The sequence below is a fragment of the Crocodylus porosus genome, unplaced genomic scaffold (assembly GCF_001723895.1).
Source record: "Crocodylus porosus isolate Cpor-Errol unplaced genomic scaffold, CroPor_comp1, whole genome shotgun sequence".
NCBI lineage: Eukaryota > Metazoa > Chordata > Crocodylia > Crocodylidae > Crocodylus > Crocodylus porosus.
In genome coordinates this window covers 15,681,747-15,704,699 of record NW_017728921.1, presented here as the reverse complement: position 1 = coordinate 15,704,699, position 22,953 = coordinate 15,681,747, and the positions used below count along the sequence as shown (strand labels likewise).

The following is a 22,953-nucleotide window of genomic DNA, read 5'->3' as shown; positions in this document are numbered from 1 at the left end:
TTTCTTACCTCTTAAGGAGAAATTCTATCAAAGGGAGGTATTTAATAACTGTATATGGAAATAGGGGGGTGATTAAATTAGTGGAATCTTCCAAATAACAGACACTGGTAGACAGTCAGATCCAAAACTAGAAGTCAAATACTTCAGATGGACAGAAGTCTCTGGAGAACATGTCAAGAAGTTTCTACCACGGCAGGCAGTATGTCCCACTGATGACTAGGAGTGACGAAGTCAGATGGATCTTCCATGAGGAGTGCTGGAAAAGTTACAGGAGCAATTGCAGGAGGTTGTTTATAAAGTAACAAGAACATAACTTGTATGGATCCCCCTTCCTTCCAAAAGAAAGGCTGAAATCATCTCATAAAGTGACACAGGAGAAATGCCATGGGTAAACAAAAAGCTCTATTATAATTTGGTAAATCTAAAGGTTTAATGACATCAGATTAGGTTAATTAAACAACTTGGGAAAGCTCAGCTTAATTCAGGCAAAAACCACTGCTAGAGGCAATGTCTTGGAGCAGAGGAGACAACAATCTACACCTGTGCTCTTGCAGAACATGAAGTTGGTCTTTAGACTGGAATAAATTGTCACTGACTCGCTGGGATGCTTGTCTGAGGAACCAGGCAGAAACCTGGAAGGACCCAGATAAATGATTCATTTGGTAGCTTCAAAGGGGATGTCTATATCTTTTCTTGAGTGAGACCAGGCAAGCTACTCGGAGATAAGTCATGCCCACTTGTGTCTGCTCCCTGAACCCAGGCTCACAAAACTGCAGAACTGGTGTCTTGGGGCAGCGCCAAGCATATACCCTGGCAGCATATTCAGACTCTCCCAAGTCACAGAGCCCAAGCACAGTGCAGAGGGATGCTCTCAGGGATGAGCCAAGCCATCTAATCAGCATATTTGTGAGCTTCAGCATGCAGGGAGCATGCTGGCTTAATCCTCGGTGGTGTACCTGGTGCTGCTCAGGAGGTGATGCGGATATTCCTTAAGAAACCAGATCATGGAATAGCCTGATCACAAAAGTGAAATGGCATTTTCTTAACATCCAGCACTGAACCAGAATTCAGCATCCAGTGTTAACCACTTCTAGGATTTTCCTAGCTTGGGGTCTGAGCCATCTTCAGTCTTCCAATGCTTCTTCTAGAAAGAAATCAGGTTATAATAGCCAGGGGTACCTTTCATCCACTCCTGAAATGTCTCCAGCCAACACCCCCAGGTTTCCTAATGCCTTTATTCAATGCAATTCAAGCGGAGTCATTACATGATATCGTACAGTAACAGGCCTGTAGCATATGATGTGACTGTCAATGATACAGGAAGTAATAAACTTCAGGACAATTATTACAACATTAAAAACCAGGAAGAAGCCATTTGTGCTTTTACCAACCTTGCTTCTTGCTTCCTTCCAGAAATGTGTTTGTTTAACACACACAGAGGCGACAACCTGCCAGTTTCTGCAGCACACACAGAAATGTTAATGGCAAAAGCCAACCAAAGCATCTTGAGTCTGTTGGTTGACACTTCAAAATATAATGGCGTTGTGCAGAAACCACCTGTCAGACAACGCAAAACTGTCGATCAAAACTGTCCCTTCTGGCTTCAATATCTATGGCTGGGATTTTCAGAAGAGCCAAAGTAAGTTAAACGCCCAACTTCCACTGAAAGTCAATGGGAGACAGAAATTCCCGTAGGGCCCAATGAAAATGGAGAGCATCCATGAAGATGCATCTTCTGTCATGTTCTGATCATGCTGATTTCTTCTGGTACGGCACTCAGACTAAGACAGTTACTTGCAGCAATCACTGGGTAATGCTGTTCAGCAGTGAGACCATATACCCAGGCTCTCATCAAGAAGCAGCAGCAGAGAAGAAAGAGTCTGGGGCCAAGCTGGAAGCATGTATATTCATATTCTCCAAGTTTTTTCTTTACCTGAGGTTTGAACCTGACTTCCTGAGAACAGCTCTGACTAGCACATGCAACTGCATCACCAAGGAGAAAACAGCCCCTGAAAGGGACATGGATCATCTGTCGATAAAACAACGCAGGTGCCTTCAACTCGAGGAAATTTTGAAAAGATGATGTCAACAGACAAAGGGACCCATCTAAGAATGGTCTCACTACTATATTAATGGAGCTAGGCGATGCCAAGGCACGCCTTGCTATAGTAAGAGACGCTGATCCTTGAACAATGTTCCACTGAAACAGCTTTACTTCTGTTATAAACTCAGCCTAGTTTTGGCCATTTTAGTTGATGTGTATAACTGGTCCGGTGCAGGGTGACAGTAGACCACAGGCCTAATCTGAAACTCACTGAAGTCAACGGCAACCTTGGGGCCCAATCCTGTGACATTAATGGGAGCCCAGAATGCTCAGCACCAGGCAGCAGAGTGTGCTCGTCTGTCAAACTCAAAGCAGCTTATTTGCAGAGGCAGTAGCAGCTTTGGAAACACAGGGACTTTACAGATACAATTGCTGGGCAACTGGCCATTGGCTTCATGGACACGTTCTATCTGAACAAGGGAGAGGCGTCCAGCTTCTGACTGGGTGGCTTCCAAACCATCCGGTGGGGAAACATTTTGTTTTTACTGAATCACTTGTTACGTCTAGAAACCAAACCATCATTTGGCCCAGTTTTAAAAAAACAAGCACAAGCACAGCACAGCAGGGTGAGGAGAGAGGAGCCCCAGGGAGCCTGCAGAGTGCTGGAAGCCAGGACACAAGCAGCCCCGGGTAGCAAGAGGGAAAAGCATACTTGGGGCCAGTCTGATCTGGAAGCGAGACCCCAGCACACTATGCATCAGCAGAGGTGACCACATACAACCCGGGAGGAACATAACAAAATGCAGTATTGGTTTTGCAGATGCTTAGTCAAGCAGAGTTCTCAATGACGGGGATTTTAACATCCTGGGGTCTGAGCTACGAGGATCCATTGTCAAAACAACAGCACCTGAAGTCCTCTATTAACCATTTGCCTTGAGTTTTTGATGTTCTCAGAGGAGAGGGTAGCAACTCCAGAGGCTTTGGGGAAAGTGCATGTGAGTGTAACCTCATTCATTAAATAGAAAGCTTGAAAACCCTGTTCTGTGTGTTTGCCATGAACTGAAATAGGGGCCACAGGAAGGAATGGGAGTAAAATAGATTTACTGGGGGAAGAGATCATATGATATATTTTAAATATATCACATCAGTCCAAAAAGTGTTAAACATAACAAAAGATGACAACCTCTTATGTAACTTCACTAGGCTTTTCTCAAGGTAGAAGTCAATATTTTGATCACCTTTAGGTTGGGGTTGCAAAGAGGATATTGCAAGTAGTACCCCATCCCACTCAAATCATCTGAAGGGTCAAGAGAAAAGCAATGACCCTAACTTTAATACCTTGGAAGCAACTCTGAACAGGTACATGCAACAGCACAGGAGAAAAATAAAGTGACATTTCCTTAGGTTTTGGCTAACACTAAACATGCCTATTTTATTCCCACTTTCCTCCTGGGAAATCAGTTCAATGACTCATTTTTCAGAAATGACTCCACCGCTAACTATGACGCTATGTCCATGTTATCCCATGTAACCATGACATCACTTCCTCTCTCAGATTTAACCTCTTTCCCATGTATTTCATCATTACCTTTGGTGCAGTGGCACTAGCAATTTTCTTCTTCCTTGCATTTAAAAAAACAATCTTTTAAAAGAAGGATATTGCAATATTCTTCTCTCTCTTCTTTTATTACAAATCTGCAAAGTAGTGAGAAACACAGAAAAAGAGTTGCCTTCAATATCTGCAATGCTGGAGGTAGATAGCAAGGTTTCAGAGGTATAAAGTTTAAAAGAATGAGACATTCTTGTGCTTTGAAATAATACATAGCTTTGTGATGAAAAAAACAGTTTCACAGAAAGTGTGGGTTTATAAAGAAAGTGAAATGAGGTAAGAAGGGCAGCAAGAACTTCATTCAGAGGAGGCTTTTCCTTCATCCTCCGGCATGTCCTAGTGACAGAAAGCCGTAAACCGCCATGTTGCCAGCTTATATGTGTCACTCTCTCACTTCCTCTTTTAAGGTTCATGACCCAAGTTGTCAGACGGTTACACAAATAAGAGGGACAATGGAGGACACGTGCAGGTTTCTTGCAAAGACTCTTGGACCCATGAGCCTTGGCACCCAGCGATGGAGGCAGCAGTCCAGAATGTCCTGAAATGGGAAACATTGCCAATAGGTAAGACTCATTCATCTTCTGTCTCCCAGAATTCAACAGAGCTCCCTGAACAATGTTGGCATCTGACCATCAGGGGATGCTGAAAAAAATCATACAATTTGCCAAAATTTAATAAACGTGGGGGCCTTTTTAAGTACTCAACTGTTTTTTGAGCCTTTATTCTTCACAACTTGGCACTTTTCTCTACAAAAAATTAAGCTAAAATTGACTTTTTTACAATGAAAATTGCGAGTCAAGTGTAATCACCTGACTCCAAGGGATTAGGCTTTAAGAAAACCACCAAATGTCACAAGGCTCATGACTGATCCATCAGACGTCAGCCACGAGCTCCAGCACAGCATAATCCCAGCCAAAAGAACTGCTGGGCGCCCAGAAATGTCAACCCAGAGGCAGTGAGCTTTTGGGGAAAATCAGCATTAGCACAATGATCTGTAGGAAGGGAAGGGAAAAGCCAACGGCTCCTCTCCAAAGCAGTAAAGATGGGCACAATTGCAGAGTTTCTCTCTGTGTCTTCAAACTCGGCTCTCTTTTCTACCACCCCTGAAAGTCCCCTTCATGCACCCGGACTGCTGGGAGTCCCTGCAAGCTGCTGGGATGGTGTCATTCCTCCCTTTGAATGTCCCACTGGCTTCCCCTTGCTTTCCCCATGCAGCTTAGCCTCTCAGCCTCCAGGGCTCTGCATCCTTTGCTTTCCCCCCTCAGCTCTTCCCATGACTCCTGTCCCACCTCGCAGCCTGTGGAGCTGGGTTGGACTTGCCCTGAGACAAGCTGGAGCCTGCAGAGAGCACCTGTCAGGACAGGCAGACAAAACCCTCCAAGGCCAGAATCCCTCTTAGCATTTCACTCCCTTGGGCTGGGCTGGGCTGGGCTGGGCTGGCTCGGAGATGGGGCCAACAATCGCCCCTCACTGTCGAGGCTGCTTACCTAGCTCCCTGCAGCCCATCCCCTTCACATCGGCTCCGGCTGCCCACAGCATCCCCCTGGCACTCCACGCAGACTCGCCGCTCCCTCAGCAGACGGCTGCTCCAGAAGTGCAGCCGGCAGGCAGCTCCCACCTGCTTCAGGCGAAAATAGACACAGTAGCTGGAGAGAGAGGGAGACATAATGGATTAGGTGGGACATGCCAACACCCCTGTGAAGGGGGTTTCTGCTTCTGCAGGCCTACATGGAAAAGGAAGACCAGCATGGGGTGGGAAAATGCATTTGTCAAAGGGCACGGTTGATACTCTTGGACCTGTCACTGGCACCCAAGAGATCTACCAGCTTTGTACTTATGGCTCCAATACCCCTCAAGGACCCAGGGGCACAAATTACCAGAGGAAAGATATTCTCACAGAAAGCAAAGCTTTGATGCTGGTAGCAAGACAGTGCCAGTCTTGCCAGTGATGGAGGAGTCTCAGGGGACAGGTTGGTCACCTGAATCCCACTGCCCCTTCCGAACCCCACCACAGATCCCAGCCCAAGCAACCTGTTCCACCCTAGGGGACTCCCGTCCTCTCTCATTAATGGAGGTGGTCTGATCCCTGCTGCAAACCAGGCCTTTCCTGAGCATAAAACAGCAGATGTCCTGGAGGTGAAAGACAGTTCTGTCCTTGAATTGCATCTGCCGTGACCCCCTGCTACAACACACCACTCAGTCACACTGGTGACACCAAACTACCTTGAAGAACCGCCATCTCTCTTCTACTAAGGACAGGGTGATATTGCAGCCAGCCCAGGACAACACAGGTCATGTCTATGCTGCCATGGGCACAAGTAGCTAGCTCAGCCTTGGCGCTCAGTGCAGGTGAGCAGCCAGGGTAGTTACGCATTTTCAGGTGGGCTTCGCAACCTGCCTTGAGCACCCTGCTCCCACCCCACTAGCAGCGCCCAAGCTAGCTGGCATAAAGCAAGCTTGTATGTGCCAACCCAAGCAGAAATAACAGGAGCAGAGACATTACTGAGCAGAGCAGGCCCAGAGGAGCTGACTGTCTCCCCCAGGTCCTGTAAATCTGGTCCCTGAAACAGGGAAAAAGCTAATGCAGCATATATCCCCCAGCAGACAGCTTTTGTATGTGACATGGGTCTGCAGAGACGCTGGCTTGAACTATCCACTGCCCCTGTTTACAAGTAACAGTTTCAGCCAAGCTCCCGGCAGGGGAGGACGATGAGGAAAACAACTACGTAGAAATACAACTCTCCCCATGGGGATTCATTATCCCAGGCCTCTTATTTGGGTCCGGATCAGTTTTGTGGTTTTCCTTTTTGCATGACAATCCCAAGCAGAGCCCTCTGATGCTGAGCAGAGGCTGCCAAAGGCCTGACGCTCTTGGTGCACTGCCCGCCAGCACGCTCAGGAGAGGTGGCCTTGTTGGAGCAGAGGCCAGTGAGCCCGATCCCCCAGCCCAGACAAGGGCCCCAGCCACTATGCAATAGAGTCGCTACCTCCATTCTGGTGAATGTGTCATTGGTTGTGCAAAGTAAGAGCTGCAGCACGAGAGCTGGACAGAAACCTGCCCCCAAATACCCTAGAGTAGAAACCAGGCTTCAAGTCTCTGCTCCAAAGCAGGCAGGGGATGGGTATGGACAAACATCTCCCATGTCCCAGGCAAATGCCCCAACAGCTGGGTGTAAGAGGCAGCAGCACAATCCTCACCACCAGTCCTGAGACAAAGGGCTGAGCTGGGAAGGGAGCACAATGCCTGAGGAGGGGACATGGTTATGAATTCTGGCTGAGATCGGTGTCTTCCTTCAGCCTGAACATAGGCATCAAACTACCCTTGAGGGACTAGGCCTCAGTCACCCCACTTCTCAGCATTTCTTACTGACTAGCACAGGTGGCTCAGTGCATTGGTTTTTGTGATTCCCATTCTGAGGTGCCCCACTCCCCCCATGCAGAGTATGAGGAGTCCAGGCACATAACTTGGGGCTGTGAATCCCACCAGGCCACAGGGTGGATGAGCGTTGGGCATAGCAATGAATGCTGATCCCAAGTTCGGGTGATTCCAGCCCCCATGGCATCTCCACTTTGCCAGGCAGGAGCAATAGAGTCCCTGGGGTGCTGGGAGGATCAGTGAGTTAGTCTGCCTACTAACAAAGGTCATTTGAGGCTAGATGTCCAAAGATGCAGGGGTGCCAGATGCCTACTCTTAAGCATCCTAAAAACTGAGTATTGTTGTCCCCCAGCTTCATAGCAGGGGACCAGGCTTGATGACTGAGCAGGTCCTCCGCAGTCTGCATTCCTATTCCTGGTCCAAGGGGAGGTGTCTGCACATCTGCTGAAGGGCAAAGTCCATCCTTCAAGCCTCTGTCTCCTCCCTGAGGCTCTGGCACCAAGAGAAGAGCAAAGTCATGGGCCAGGAGCACTGCCAGCCCCTTCTCAGCACACAGCCCACTCTGAATTGTCATGCAAGCCTTTTTTTGCTGAGACGGCCCAGACAGGGGTAAAGCACAGACTAACACTGGGCTGGCCCTGACAGTACCTGCAGACTTACACCAGAGGGGAGTTTGGCCCATGATCCCAGTAAATGGGAACCATAGTACCTGAGTATAAAGTATCCATAGTGCAGCAAGGGGACAGAAGGAGATTCTGTTGAGAGGCTCCATGACAAACTGTCTGAGACATGGCCTCGTGGCATCCAAGCCGGGGTCATGCAGTGACACAGTAGAGTCCCTACTGTGCTTAGCAGGGTGCTGTCTGTTTTCATGCATATCAGGATCCCCTGGCACCTTTCCAAGGGCATCTCTGCCCTTATATCCTTGGTGGAAATTCCATACAACAACCTGCCAGGACTGGCCGGGGGGCTGCTGTCTTCCACCCCAACTGGGGCGGCATTTCGGTGGGTGCTGCATCCCCTTTCTGCAGCCATCAGGCTCCCCAGCTGCAGTGAAAGCCACACAGGCAGGACTCTGAGGATAATGATCTGGAAATCCCCCATTGCTGCATGTCTTTGGCCATCCTTCCTGCCGGGGAGGATGCTGAGGGTGACTCCGACATTTGGATCCTGTCATGGAAGGAGCCTGGCACTACCACGCCTGCTGGCACCTTGGTGCAGTCCTTCGTTCCCCTGAGAGAGGCTTGAACAGAGCAGCCTCCTAGCAGGGACAGCAGAAGTCCGGTTCAGAGAGGAATGAAAACATCTGTGAGCACAACAGGGCCTCAGGCACTTCCCCCTGGGCCTTCACACTCCTCCTCCACATTCAGCTGATTACATCTTTTCTCACTGCCTGCAGAGGCTGAGCCAGCTCGGGAAGAATGCATAGACCCTGGGGCATTCCCCGTGCCCTACAGAATAGACAGGACCTCAGCAACTGGCCTGGCCTACCCAAACATACACCGGCCACGCTAGATGGGGCAGGTGGAAAATGAAATGTACGGAGAGGATCGAGTGTTAGCAAAGCCCCTGAAATACCACCTGTCTCCACTGAGCTGAGGATCTGGGTGCCTGCATGTCAAAGCAGGGTTTCCTATGTGTGGGAGTGTGTCAGTTCAGCCCAGCAAAGTCCTGGCTTGCACCTGTTTCTTCTAGTTCCCTTGTTGCCCTGTGTTTAATACTCTTCCCCAAAATATCGACCACTTGCCACAAGTTTCTGGGCCTTTGGTCTACCTCAGGACAGCAGCTGTCAAGTTCTTATGTAAAATGCAGCCCTTCATGTCCTGGGAGGCCACTAACAGTCCGGGGGACTAATTAACTGGCTCACAAGGGGCTCAGCAGTTGCAAAGGGAGGTTTAGGACTAGCTATGATAGTCCCAAGCACAGCTCAGAGCCAGCAGAGAGGGAAGAAGCCCATGAAGGCAATCTGGCTTGTCTCCCTGCTAGCACTAGATAAACTCCCCCCAACCCCTGCAAAGAGCATTCAGAATAAAAAGAAGAGCTCGCATCAGGTTGCAGAGAGGGACTCAATCCTTATGCCTCTGGCCACAGCTGACCACTGTAAACCCACCCTCTGTGCCAGACTCTCAACTGGTGTAGATCAGCACTGATTAGGTACTGTCTACACCAGCTGGGGACCTAGCCCACAAAGCTCCTACTCCTGTGGGGATTAGAAGCTGGAGGTGGCCCCTCTCTAGCCTGCAGAGCAGCTGGTTTGAATGCAAGAAGGGGGGCGCTAGGGCCTGCCTCATCCTGGCTTTCCAGCAGTCATGTCTACAGAGCCCAGCCTGCCGTGCTCCCCAGCCCTGGAGCTGTTCCCCATGTGCCGTAGCACATTTGGAGCACTCTGAAGCCCGCATGGAAGTGGCCTGGCTTAGCTCACATCACATGTGCTTCCAGGCAGCCCTCCGAGTTGCCAGGCATTTCCTAATGAAGGGCAGATGCGATCTGAGGAACAACATGCGTAAGCACGAGGCTTCCGGGATGTGACTATTTGTTTGTGACTGAGCATCTCTCCCACGCTCCCAGGGAGCCTGGCATGGCCTTCAGACGACAGCACCTGTGCCATGAGGTGCTCGATGGCTGACTGTGTTTGCTGGCTGACAACACTGCTCAGCTGTATCAAAGAGTCTGGTTCACTAAATGGTTTTCCTTCCTTCATGTGCAGCCTCTGCACTGGGGAAAATTAAGGTAGGTCCCAAATGTCACCACCTCTTTTATGCAGGCAATCGAGGTATATCAGCCACTGGGCCAGCGTCTACACAGCTCTGCCTTGCATCTCATCCCAGCCAGGCCACATCCTTCCCAAGACAGCTCTTTTCTTCTCCCTGGCACAACACCCCATGCTAGACCTGATCTTTGCTATTCCTGGAATATTGCAAGGCAGATCTCTGTCTCCTGGAAGCTGTTCAACCTCTGCAGTTGCTTGGGTAAGGCTTGGGTGCCTTGATTTGCCTAAATGGATCACTTCTCAATCTCAAGGACACTGCACCAGCACCTCAATCAAAACACATCTTCACAGACCCACTTCCAGCTAGCTAGCCCACCCATCATGGCAAAGTGAAGGGGCAGCTGTTCACACCTCAGGGACTGCTGTTCTCTAGCATAAACCATGTTTCAGGCCCATCCATCCCTGTTGGGATCTGAGTGCTCCCAACCTTTCCAGAGATGGCCCTCACCCCTGGCCCTTCTCTCTGCTTCAGTCCAAACCCAATCCCTGATTACAAACACCCTGCAACACTTGGTGATCCAAACTCAGGTTGGACTCTAGTAGGGATCTAACCCAGCTGACTTCCTGCCCCTTGGGCAGGGGGCTGGACCCAATGATCTTGCGAGGTCCCTTCCAGCCCTAACATCTGAAATCTATGAACAGACAATTACAGCTTATGTTTGCAGTGTCTTCTTGGGCTGTCACAAAAGAACAGATTGCAGCAGGCAGGATCACTCCTGCCCTCTCCCTTCCGCTAAGAGACTTCCCCACCCCCACCCCCAGCCTCCCTCTTCCCATTCATCCATACCCCGCTATGAAAGACTTCCCAGTTCTTCTCAGCTTCCCCTTTGCTCTGCCCAGCTGCTGTCTCATCTAGCTACTGGACCAGGGCAAGAGAAACTACCCCCCAGGCATCCAGAGCTCAGAAGGCCTCGCAGCCCTGCAGCAAAGGGACCAACAAGACAGTAACAAGGTGTGACATGATTGCGGTGCAAGGAGGGTTCCCTCCCACTCGCTGTTCCCAGCACCAGGACAGTGCAATGGTCAGATGGACTGGCTCTTTTTGTTTGCTGTTATCAGTTTAAACAGGGTCCCTGGAATGGGTGACTGGTGCCTCCTGAGTCTGAAGGGGCAGCCGCAGGTGCCGCCGTTGGCGGTGGTAGTGGGAGCTTTCCAGCTCTGCCCCCACAGGTGCCACCATCAGCAGTGGCCCTGTCAGGGGGGGAGGAGGGGGGGAATGTGCACCTCCATGCCCCACTATGCGTCACCTATGCTTCCTTCTCCAGAGCTACAGGGGAGATACCAAGCCAGAGAGCAGGATCTTGGCAGGCTGCTATGTGCAGAGCTCTCTCTCAAGCTCAACACAGGTGCTGCTGGGTAAAGATTCAGTGCCCATGTCCAACGCCCACCAGAACCCAGCACCAGGATCTCTTACATGATACATCCAACTCTGGGACTACCCCTCTGGGTGGCCCACCTCTGCCTCAGTTTCCCCATCTCTGGAATGGGGATAATACCCAATACCCTGTCTCCCCTCCACAGAGCACAGTTAGCATTTGTGTGGCATTTTGTACATGCACCATATTACGAAAACCCCTAAGGATTATTATTAGTCTTTCTAATTTTTGTGAGTATTGAATTAATAAAGTCTCCTCACACTGCAGAGATGTGCCATCCCTTCACCACCCAAGACAGAGGGGAAACTATGGCATCAGGATGAAAAGAAACATTGCAGGGAGTCAGGGGCAGAGACTGGGGCAGACTCTGAGAGTCCTGTCTCCCAGTCTGCTGCTCTAGCCACTAACCAAGCTGTTCCTCGGTTCTGCTCTGATGATAAGTCCCCATGGCATGGAGGCAAACTAGAGACCACGCAGGAGGGCAGAGCATGACAAGCAGCTCCTGAGCCTCCTACGTACTACCTTCCTCCAGCAGAATGGAAATCTCCTCCCCTCATCCTCCAGCACTTTCATCTACCCAGGTTGTGATCTGGAATTGATGGATCCCTGCATAAGTGCCCCGTGGGCTTCTCCTTGTGCCGCCAATCTTCAGTCTGCTTTAGAAGGCCCCTTGGCAACAGTGTGCAAAAGGATTGTGCTGTCTGGGTGAGCACAGCCTCTCCTCTGGGCCAGCCACGTGGCCCAAACCCTGATGCAAACTGCAAGCAACAAGTGACTCAGTCAATGTGTCACTCTGCAAGGGGAGCTGCCAGGGCAGTAGAGTTATGCTTTAGCTCCCAGCCAGTGGACACTGCTTGGATCCAGCCAGCCATCGAGATCAGTAATGGCTGTGGGGGAGAAGAAAGTAATTCTTCTCTTCCACCCACTGAAGATTGCTTGGCAATATAATCTTTCCCTAATGATCCTACTTAACATTCCTGGCTCCACTGGCTGAAGCCAGCGGTTAAGGAGAGAGTTGTCAGGGTGGCAGGGAAGAAAGCCAAGATGAAAGGGTTCAGTGAGCAGCCCCCAAGCGGTCTAAGACCCCCTCTCACTGGGAAAGCGATATACCATGCTAAGAGCAGTTAATTAAAGAGGGGTGATGTGATGAAGGTGGGAAAGGGGAATACAAGACTTAAACCCGACTAATTAGATTACATCACTGCCACTGATGCCCACCAGCTTTCTAGTGCTACAGACCCTTCTGCTTCAGTAACAAGGAGAAATGCAAAGAGATCGGAAGAGCGTCGTGACTCAAGCAGCGAGGATGCAAAGGGCATCGTGAGACCTTGATACTGCAGCCCAGGAAGACATCTGAAGTGACCTGGAAGGGGCTGCCGAGAGCTCTGATGGAAAGAAGGAAGAAAGGATCTGGAAGCATGCACATACGGTCTGTTCTACCCCACGGTGGGGTAGCCACAGCATAGATGGCCTAGTCCAGCCTCTATCAGTTTGTCCATCAACTGTGGGCAGCTCGAGTTAGGCACAGCCACAATCAGTGGCTTGGTCTGAGCCTACCCAAAACACCCTCTGCTCTCACTAACTTTATTAAAGGCTGTGGGTTGTTCAGCACTTCAGAAAACCACACGAGGACCCTGGTCTAACAAAGCACTTGAGCATCTGCCTAAATCTGAGGCAGTGACTAGTCTAATCAAAATCAACAGGAATTAGGCCCTTTTAGGGTAGCTTCTCATATTTTATGCTTTCAAGTTGCACCTGTTTACAGAGTGGTAAATCATAGCATTGTTTAAAGTTTTCTTTATATTCAGCCTAAAGTTCTGTATAGCCTCATTGTTACCTGAACTTTTCATTTTGTTGGTGTTTGCAATATCAGCTGGCTTTGTTTCTTGCAAGCAGCTTATGGCCTTGAGTTTGCTCGCATGATGTTTCTTTTTTCTTTCACTGTGAGAAGTTTTTCTAGCACAACATAATAATAGGTTTGTTACTAGCTCAAATTAACTGAACTTGGCACTAATCAGCTGAATCAGAAGGATGAAATGATTGGATATGTTAATGAAAGGTGATAAAGGAGACCAGTGGACAATGCTTAAAGTAAAACACTGGAAAAGGGCAAAATTACGAGGTGCGCTTGTAATGGGGATGTTGAACAAAGGAATATGCTGATAGGATAAAATATGAACAATAAGCTAACTGCAGATAGACCAATCCAAAAGCAAGGAGTCATCAAAGGAGTCAAGTTAAAGAAAAGCCTAAAAGGGGGAAGCAAAAAAGTTCAGTGTTGTCATCATCATCATCATCATCATTTACATCATGAATCCAGCTTTCAACACCTGTCTGGATCATCCCAGCTAACGACACACCCTTTGCTTCAGGAACTGTGAGACAAAGTAACATCTGGGATTGGGTGGGATCCTTGTACTAAGTGTTTTTCTCTCTCTCTGAATACAGAAACTGCTGAGATAATACTTAACTAATAAAGTAAGACTTTGATTTTAGGACACTGAGTTGTCGGTGTTCAAATTCCATGTTCCATTTAAGAGTAAATTGTGCTTTAACAATCCCTAAGCACTATCTGCTGGTCAGCTGTGTGAACAGCCCCTGCGGAAGCACTTTGCTTGGTATAAGTCCTCAACTGCCTCCCTGTGCCTCTCTAAGGACACACAAGGGGCACAAAGTGTAAACTCCCTTGTCTCCACTGTGCAATACAGATTACTTCTGAGACCATCCCTAAGCAGAGAGACTTTTAGTTTAACATCTGGAGGATTCACTCCGGCGCATTTTTCCCACCCTGTCCCTCACAGGAGGGAGAGGGGGAGCTGCTAACACCTTCCCCATGGTGTGAGAGAGCCCCTATTTCACGCAGCTGAGAGCAGTTCGGTCCATTGTGCTGTCCTAGGACCAAGGCAGGAGGGACACCTGTTACACACTTGTTAGCAGATTGCCCAGGCAGCTTGTTACATGTCTGAGAGAAGCACAAGATTCAGATATTTCTCCCTGGCGGGGAATGTCTCGGGAGGGTTTCCGTGGCCCTCATTGTTTTATCTTCTCTGTGCAGGAGGTCAAGCTTTTTGTGGCTGCAACGAGATCCTTCCCCCAGCTGGCTGGGGTCTATAAGGGACCCTGCACTCAGAGGCTCACCGGAGCCTGCAGCACGCGACGGGGAGAATAGCCTGGACAAGAGGGACCGAGCGCGAGCTGTGAGCACTTCAGTCGCTCACGAATCTCGCCTACCTTGGCTGCTTCTCCTTCAACAGCATGTGAGGTCTTCTCCAGGGGTCCTTGAAGTCCCTTTTGTAGGAATCAGGCAAAATCTTAGCCACCTCTGCCAGAAAAAACAGCAAAGGCAAGAAATTAAGAAATTCAACAGCAGGGAAGGTCACTCACCTGGAGACACAGAAAGGAGCTGATTTGAGCAGGGGGTGCCTGTGAACCAAAGGTCCCACCAAGGCTGGGGGACAGTGAGGGACACAGACCAGAAGGGAAAGCTAACACACCTGTGGCTGGACTAGAAAAAATAATGGTGACACTGAGCCTGATCCAGAGCCCAGAGATCCCAGTGGGAGCTTTTTCCATGACCTGAGTTTGGATCTGGCCCCTTTTCATTATTAATAATACCACTCGGCATAAGAACAAGCTGCTATTTGCAGCCAAGAATTGCAGAACATTGCACAAGGCGGGATGTCGGGAAACGGAGGAGAGGAAAGAACGAGCAACTGGCCTAGTGTCACACAACCAATCGGTGGCAGGGCCCAGACTTACATCCAGCGCTTGCAACTCCAACTCCTGTTCTGACAATTAATGACTATTTCTCAGCCAACCAGTCGGAAGAGACTGATCTCAACAGTGGTCGTTCCCAAGACAGTAGCCTGCTGCTCAAACACGAGTCCATTAACCTCAGTGTAAATAGGGTAACAGTGCTTCCATGTATTTATACAACACTGAAACAAAGACTGGGTTGACTTCAGCAGAACCCACTTTCCCCATATTCCTGATGGGGCTGATCACAGTCATTCCTATGGCAATGTCCAGCAGGATAGGAGATAAACAGGACTGTAACGGGTTCAGGTAAAACTCTGAACCACATGCACTTGTATGCACAGCTGAAAGGGGTGGGACGTGTTTGTGAAGATGAGTGTGGACTTTGGCCAGATTGGGACTAATTTAGTTTATCGTTGCAATCTTTAACTGTAGCCCACAAATTCTTTAAAGGTGTTTAAGCAGAAAAAAAGATAAAGTGCAGGCTTTGATAAAACCTACAGGAGTGTAGGTTGTAACTATGTTGGTCTAAGGACATAGGCAGACAAGGTTCTTTGGGTGAATCTGATATCTTTTCTTAGACCAACTTAAATAGTTGGGGAAAAAAACATTTTTAGCAAACTTTTGGGTTTAAAAAGCTGTCATCTGGTTGAGCTTCTTTACAATTCATTCCATCCAGGAAGAGCACACACCAAGTGCAGAGACTTCCTCAGCTTGACAAAGGGTTTTTAAATCTGAAAGCTTGCTAAAAAAATGTTTTCCAACTATTTAAGTTGGTCTAATAAAAGATGTCAGATTCACCCAAAGAACCTTGTCTGCCTTGATAAAACCTAGGTTTTTTGCTAAAAATCCAGTCATCTTTAGCTTTATAATGCATGATGCAGGAAAAGTAACAGCACATTGCAAGGTGTCAATGATCTCACAGGTCCTTCGACATCATAGGAACCACTGGACCATTGAATCAGCTCCCTGCTGTTGCAGGCTCATCTCTCTCATGAGCATGTCTAGATTCATCTTAAAAGCAGTTCAACCTTTCACTCCTGACTCCCTCAGAGCCTGTTGAGGCTGTATGTGGCTCAGCACCTCAGAGCTACCCATCCACACCACAGTTACAGTTCAGGTGGGGATCCTAGTTATGACATGATTTCAATTTGCAGTGTAGACAAGACCAAAAGTAGATGGAGCTCTCTGTGAGGCAGTGAGGCCTCATTTACTGCTAGTTTATCTGTCTCTGTGGACAAACAACTAGGCTGTAACTAAATAGACCTGGTTCTAGTCCCAGCTCTACCCCTGGTCTGCTGGGTGACAGTAAGCCAGTCACTTCCCCACTTCGTGTTCCCCATCTGACCTACCAGGGAAAAAGTATTATATAACAGCAAGGCACCAACCACATGGCCTCTTGGGTCAAATTGCATTCATTAGCACCTTCATAACCAGGGTAAAAGAGCTCGTTTTCTGCGTAGTAAGTGCCTTGACTCATCTGTCACTGGCAGGCCACATGCTACCATTCTCCAGCTCTGTTTTAAAATGGTTTTGCTTCCCACCATGGCCAGGCAAGCTGTGCTCAACCCCTGTGCCAACAGAGACCATTTCTTGCCCCACAATAAAAGCAGTCTCCACTCTCTGCTGCAGCCCCAGTGGGCAGATGGGGCCTTTGCCGTGTCTCCAGTACAAACTGAGGGCTGGGATCACTCAGCAGATGGAGAAAGCATCCTAACAAGGTCTTTGCTATGGAAAGAATTGTGTCAGGTACCCTCCATGTGTAGTGTTTACTGGTGGGCGTAGAAGAGCTTGGGACCAGTTCTTCCCAGGCCTGGAGGACCGCTTTTGACAGCTTGCCTGAGCCACAGCTAAGATTTCCAACAAGACCAAAAGCAAGTCAGGCAGCCATATCCTTGGGGGCAGGGGAACATCCCCCAAGTGTTCTGCTTTACCTTTAGCTGTATCACACACAGGGCTATCTCCAAAGCACCCTCGCCGCTGCTTCAGGTCTGGACAGGGGGTCCCTCCATTTCGAGGTGGCACTGTGACTTGCCGCGTTCGGTCTTTGCTGCCAACCCCGCACAGGGAGCTGCATTTACTCCAGGGACCCCAGGAACCCACCATGCAGTCGACAGCTGCTGAAAAATGAGATAATGTTGGGATGTGGGGAGAGGAAACAGGAAATGGAGGGGGGAAGGAAAAAGTCAGATGGAGGGAAAGAAGGTGAGAGACGAGGAACAGATCAAATAGGTTTTGGGGGAAGAGAGGAAAACAGCTTAAAGAAGAAGGTGTTATGCATGTAGGAATGAGAGAATAGCGAGAGAAAGGGAGATGTGAAAGGAGGGAGAAAAAGAAAAAGGAAGGAAGGAAGGCAGGCAGATCAGTATGGCAGCAAAAACTAACACAACATTTCCCTCCATCTCTCTAACTGAGTGTAAGGGGCTGCCTTCCTCTCCACACACTCGATTAGCAGCTTGTTTCTGAATCAGACAGCGTTGTCCGGAGAGATAGCAGCTAAAACCCAGAGGATTTAGAGGAGGCCAAACAGCCCAGAAAACCCAGTCAATTAATAAAGCCTCCTGTCTCCACTGGCAAAACATTCCAGCTTTCCTTCCTTCTGACTCACTGCATCCCTCCCTCTCCCCAGGTCTCTCCCGCGCTCTCGGACAGTTCCCACTGCACTCAGGCCTCCTGCCCAGAATTCCCATCGCGGTCGGCACGGGGAGTAGCCTTTGCCAGCGGAGACCCCCTCCTCTGCTGCAGTGCACTGTGAAGTGGAAATCCAGGGAACATCTCCCCCCCAACCACAGTGTGCAGTGCGTCACAGCAGCAGGGCTTGTTGAATAGCCCTGGTCAGCTGGAGGGGAGGGGAGGGGAAGGGGCATATGGCCTATCATATGTCATAGACCTGTCAGCAGTGCCCATGGCAGCAGGAAGACAGCAGAACTGGGTGTCCAGAGGGAGCTGCAAACAATGCTGCAAAGGCCATGTACCAGTCAACAACAAGTACGCCGGCTGTTTCTATAGGAAAATGAATGTGCTCTCCAGTAGCTGAACCCTCTGAATGCGGATGATTTATGGGAAAGGGGGAGGTTTTTAAAAGGGTCTTGCCAACACATGCACTTTACCATCAATCTCATGTGACTCTGCATTTTTATTAAAGCCCCAGCTCCTGTAGTCATGTGATTGCACCAAGATCTCAGTTCATGTGGGTTTTTTTCTTTAAAAGAAAAGAAAAGACAGAAAAAAAGGAGCAGGGCCCTGGTCCTTATAAGTGCAAGGGAAAGCTTGAAAACAGGCACCCTACAAGATACAACACTAGAAGACAAGTAAAGAGAAATGATTTTTTGAAACCCCTGGTTTTTTTAAGTTCATTTAACATCATTTGGGATAATTGGCAATACTAATTTTTAGGAAGAGAGATAATAGGCCAAATGCAAAGTTGCTTTACTCCAATTTTTCCTATAGAGGCAGCTAAATTATACTGGTATCAAACTGTGGTGGTAATATTTTAAATGACTGTTGTTGTTGTTAAATAACTGTTGTTTTATAACTATTAGTTTATTAAATACTCCCAAGCTGATTCTCTACTGGTGTCACTGCATGCAGCTCCCCTGACTTCAGTTGAGCCAAGCCCACTGACAGCAGATGAGAATTTCTCTCTAAATATGCAATGAAACGTAAATTAACCAACAGCAGGTCATTTAGATAGTCCATAGACGCTGCAGGATGATGTTGGCATGGGGCAGGTAAAGAGAAATAAAGAGGTTCATCTTGTGCTGACAACAAGCTGACTGTCGGAGACTCATGATTGTACTTAGTCCAACAGCAAAGGACAGCCACCCCATCTCAAACAGTAGCAAGGATATTGTACCAAGCAATCAGCAAGTCAAAGTGCTGGCTGCAATGTCCAATACTGAAGATGGGATGAAATAATTGGGGTGGATCTCAGAGGACTCTGTGAACCCCATCAGTTTCCCTTTCTCTAAAAGAGTAACCAGGCACCTATAGGATTGCACAAAGTATTTGGGGTGGATGTATAAATATAACCAACAGGTAAATGGACCAGATTATCTGATTTTAATAGGATGCAGGGAAATCAGAACATAATATTCCTGATCCTGTATTACAAAATCAGATTAACTAAAATCCCATATGTGCATCCAGTCATGCCAATACAGGATAACGACAACTGCCTAAAGACCATAATGAGATATCAGAAGATTAGCCATAGGAAAGAGCTAGAATTCACTGGCTCTCTTCCAGCATCCCTCTCTTTCCACTGGCATGTAAAACCTGTTTGCTAAAGCCTTACACTAGAATTTGGAAACACGAACTCACCTCAGAGTCAGCCCACTGTTCAACAGCTGGCCAAGCTGATTCAAAGTCATGAAAAGCTCTTGGCATGTTTACCTACAAAACTCTTGGACTTTACCTTCAGTATGAAAGTTTCAAAATACGACTTTTCTACCTGCTCATACAGCTCTAAAGCTCAGTTCAAAGTACCCTGGAATTAGCTGCATGGACTTAATTTTACATAAATGAGGGTGAGCCCTTTTGGATATACGGCCACTGTGAAGTGTGTTCCTCAAGAAACACAGGGAATTAAACCCCATTTGGGTTGCATGTCAGGCTATCACGAGGGTATCAAGACTGATGATACTGCCTCAGACCCTGGTAGTCACACTACATGCTATGTTAGAGATGATATATTTCTACTATGAATGAGCTGATAAGGCACAGGCAAAAGATTGCCTTGCTGCCATCTGCACACAGCCAGATGGCATACACATTCACAATAATTGCACACCCTCGTTAAGTGCAACATCAGATGCATGTTTCCCTTTTTGGACATGGCTTATTCATTCTCTCTGGGCACTGAAGCTGACCCCCTTATTTCCTACACAAAACTAAATGACTCTTTCAATGATGGTTTTCTTCAAATTAAAAAAAAAAAAAAGAGGCTCAGGTGGCTGGGGTAATGTGGGCACTAAGGTGCACAGTTGACAGCTCAGGTGATGGCAAACTCAAGGCCATAGAAAAAGCGCTCACAGTATGGCCTGCCAAATTCCAGGAAAATACGCAAATTGGGCTAAATACTTCATCACAAGGACATGAAAAAGGAAGGAAAAAAAGAAGCTCGAGGGTGGAGAGGCCCAGTGACTGATAGCAGGTATCCTGGCTTCTATTCATGACTCAGCTGCTGCTGCGGCATGCAACGTTGTGTAGGCTGTCAGGCCACTGGGGATAAAATTAAATGAAACCCGTATCTAAAATAGACCAGCTACTCGATGCTGGAAGAGCAAATGTGATGCTGAAGTGATATCAAGTCAGCAGATTGGATCCTTAGGTCGCGTAAGTATGTGTACCACCATTATAGCCAATTTAGGCTGGCTGAGGAACTAGCCCATAATAATTTGAGGTGTTAGCCTAGCTGTAAAACCTTCTTGCAAAGAGCTTATGGCTGAACAAGCAGTCCTGAAGAAACAGGCCATGAAGACAACACACTTCTTGCCTGTGGGAGATGAAGCCCATCCCAGGACAGGCCAGTGCAGCTGTGGGCAGACCTGTCAGTAGGGCAGCCATTTGTCCGGTTTTATAGAGGGCAGTCCGGTTTTCTGGCCCTCTGTCCTTTATTGATATGAAACTGGACACCTTTATGTCCGCTATTTTTCACCGCCTGGCACCCCCCACCACTGACACCGCTGCAGCCGCCTGTGGGAGCTCCCCGCTCACCGCCACCATGCCCCCGCCGCCATCGCCTGTGGGAGCTCACCATGCCCCCCAGCCTCGGGAGGCACGTGACATTCATGGTGGTGGGGACAGCTGTACTAAATGCAACTCTTCTCTATTCTTGAGGTACCTTGATGGCCACCCTACCTGTTACCTCAGTAAATTCGGCTGCCTGCCAGACGCTGAGGGTAAGGAGCTCTGTGCAACACAAAGGCCAGTCCCCGACAGACGTAAAGGGGGCTCCTGTCCCCAGCACGCTCGGAGCTTTCTGACACTTGCCCATTTGCTTCTTGAACACCATGTAATGGGATTTGCCTGTTTCAGAGCGTGCACAGACCTTCCCACCCATTTCCATGTCAAGGGCAGAGGCAGGGGGATGCTGGGGGAGGAGGGGATGTTTCTCGGAGACAGAGGGTCCCATGAGAACAGGAAGCCCCACACAAAGGGCACGCATCTGCTGGGGAGAGAGCTGGGAAGGGGGGGGGACACACACACACAAGTGCCGGGGTGTTTCACCCATGACAGTGGGTCAGATCCTTGTCCTCATGGGTAATGTCCTCACCCACTTCACTGGGAAAACTTATGGGAGTAAGCATTTCTCATGGGAGCAAATGCAGTGGGATCAATCCTTTGTTGTGTACCTAACCCTGAACATTTGCTTAGTCAAGAGCTGGTCAGGAATTACACACACGAACTATCCCTACAGATAGAGTCTGCAGGCAGTCACAGACAGACCACAGCAGCGGGAGAGGTCTCTACCCCCATGGAGTAACACCATCATATTTATGACTGTAGGGAATTCCCTTTGAAAAGAAAACTCCGCTGGTTTCCAGAAGCTCAGCCCCACGTTGGCTGGAAAGAGGCATGGAGGCTCCCTAAAGCCTGATGTATCTTGTGTGGGTCTTATTTATGTCGGAAACTGGACCTGCCCTGGGCCTTATCACCCTGCTACCCAATAACAGCGCCAAGGTAAAAAAATCTCAGCTCCTTTTCCAGGCGGGGACATCTGGCCTTGCAAGGCACTGAAGAAACTGGCATTGGGACAGTCGGGTGTAGAGGGAGACGCTTCCCTCGTGCAGGAAGTGAATTTGTCCTGCCGCGCGCACCGCGTCTCCATGCTTTGTGACTGCTCGGCCGCCCCCGGCTCGGTCCCGCACTTCTGCTCGCACGCAGCGTATCCGAGTCTGTTGCGCTGTCTCTCGCAGCGCCCTGTCTAATGGCTTAGGCACGCTTCATCTCCCGTTACAGCTTATTTGCTTTGGTCTGAAATCCACTTCTCCCAACATCACACTATGTTGGGTCTGCTCACAATGAGCCCCACACCCAGAGGGCTCAGAAGGGTAACACTGGGGGAAGTCCATCTATTTTCATACCACAGTGCAGCCCCCAGGAGCAATGTCATGTTGGAAGGACAAACACGAGGCAAGTCGCCCGGCTTCCCAGTTTCCGGGAGACTAATACACACCCTCCTTACAAACGCAGCGCTGGGGCCTGGAGCCAATAACTGCCCTGATTATGTTGTTTAGAGGGGCAATTGGAGATAGTCTGCAGCTAGTTAAAAAAAGAAGACTGTCCATCTCCAGTCATGGGAGGTGAAATGCCTCGTCCCTACTCCCTGACTGCTTGTCCTTCAACAGGTAGGATCTGTGGGGCAGGCCCTGAAGAGCCCTGGGACAAACCTGAAGTTTGACCATTGGTGCAATAGGGCCAGAATCTCACCTAAAAGGGATAAAGAGCTGTGGGGAGACCAGAGTGACACTGAGTGCTGTGTCCTAGCAGGGGTGAGAGCATGGCAGAGGGCGGGGGCACCGGCAGAGCATTCTGCCCCACCAGAGCGGGTCTAGGCAGCATCACTCCAGACTCAGGACCGAGTGCACTGAAGGAAACAGGGGACGATAAACCCAGCTGGGCCTGGACAGATTGACATTAAGGCAGTAGGTGCCCACTCAGCAAGAGAAGGGGTAGCATCAGTCCAGAGAGCCGACTCCTGCCGCCCATAATGAGAAGAACAATTACTACCCAAGCAAATACTGCATTCCTGCCATGGCCAACCCAGGCCAACAGGTGCCCAAGGAACCAGTACAGCCCTGTGCCTCTATCAGTGGCCTGGCACCTGCTTCCCAGAAAGCTGGTTTGGAGGCCAAGGGAGACTTGTTTCTTGAGCAGGAGCGAGGCTGCAGGGCTGAAATGGGTGGAACCAGCGAGTGCATTCAACTCGTCCCAAACCCTTGTGTGGCTGTGTTCCCCCTCCTCCTCTTTTGCTCTTTTGTCTCCCACCCATTGTCCATCAGTCCCTCCATGCAGTCA

At 49.0% G+C, this 22,953-nt stretch overlaps 1 protein-coding gene across 2 annotated transcripts in view; it reads right to left on the bottom strand.

Annotated features, from left to right (window-relative positions):
* Positions 1 to 1,217: 1,217 nt before the first annotated feature.
* LOC109312801 (somatomedin-B and thrombospondin type-1 domain-containing protein-like) overlaps positions 1,218 to 22,953 on the bottom strand; it is a 35,852-nt gene continuing 14,116 nt past the window's right edge. The window contains exons 2-5 of one of the 2 annotated variants that reach the window (XM_019539093.1): positions 16,866 to 17,051; positions 14,407 to 14,497; positions 5,141 to 5,299; positions 1,218 to 4,191 (exon numbers count right to left, since the gene is read on the bottom strand). In XM_019539093.1, coding sequence (XP_019394638.1) covers positions 4,086 to 4,191; positions 5,141 to 5,299; positions 14,407 to 14,497; positions 16,866 to 17,051 — 542 coding nt within the window. In that variant the 3' untranslated portion in view covers positions 1,218 to 4,085. The remainder of the gene's footprint in view (positions 4,192 to 5,140; positions 5,300 to 14,406; positions 14,498 to 16,865; positions 17,052 to 22,953) is intronic. The other variant, XM_019539094.1, reaches the window with a different exon arrangement.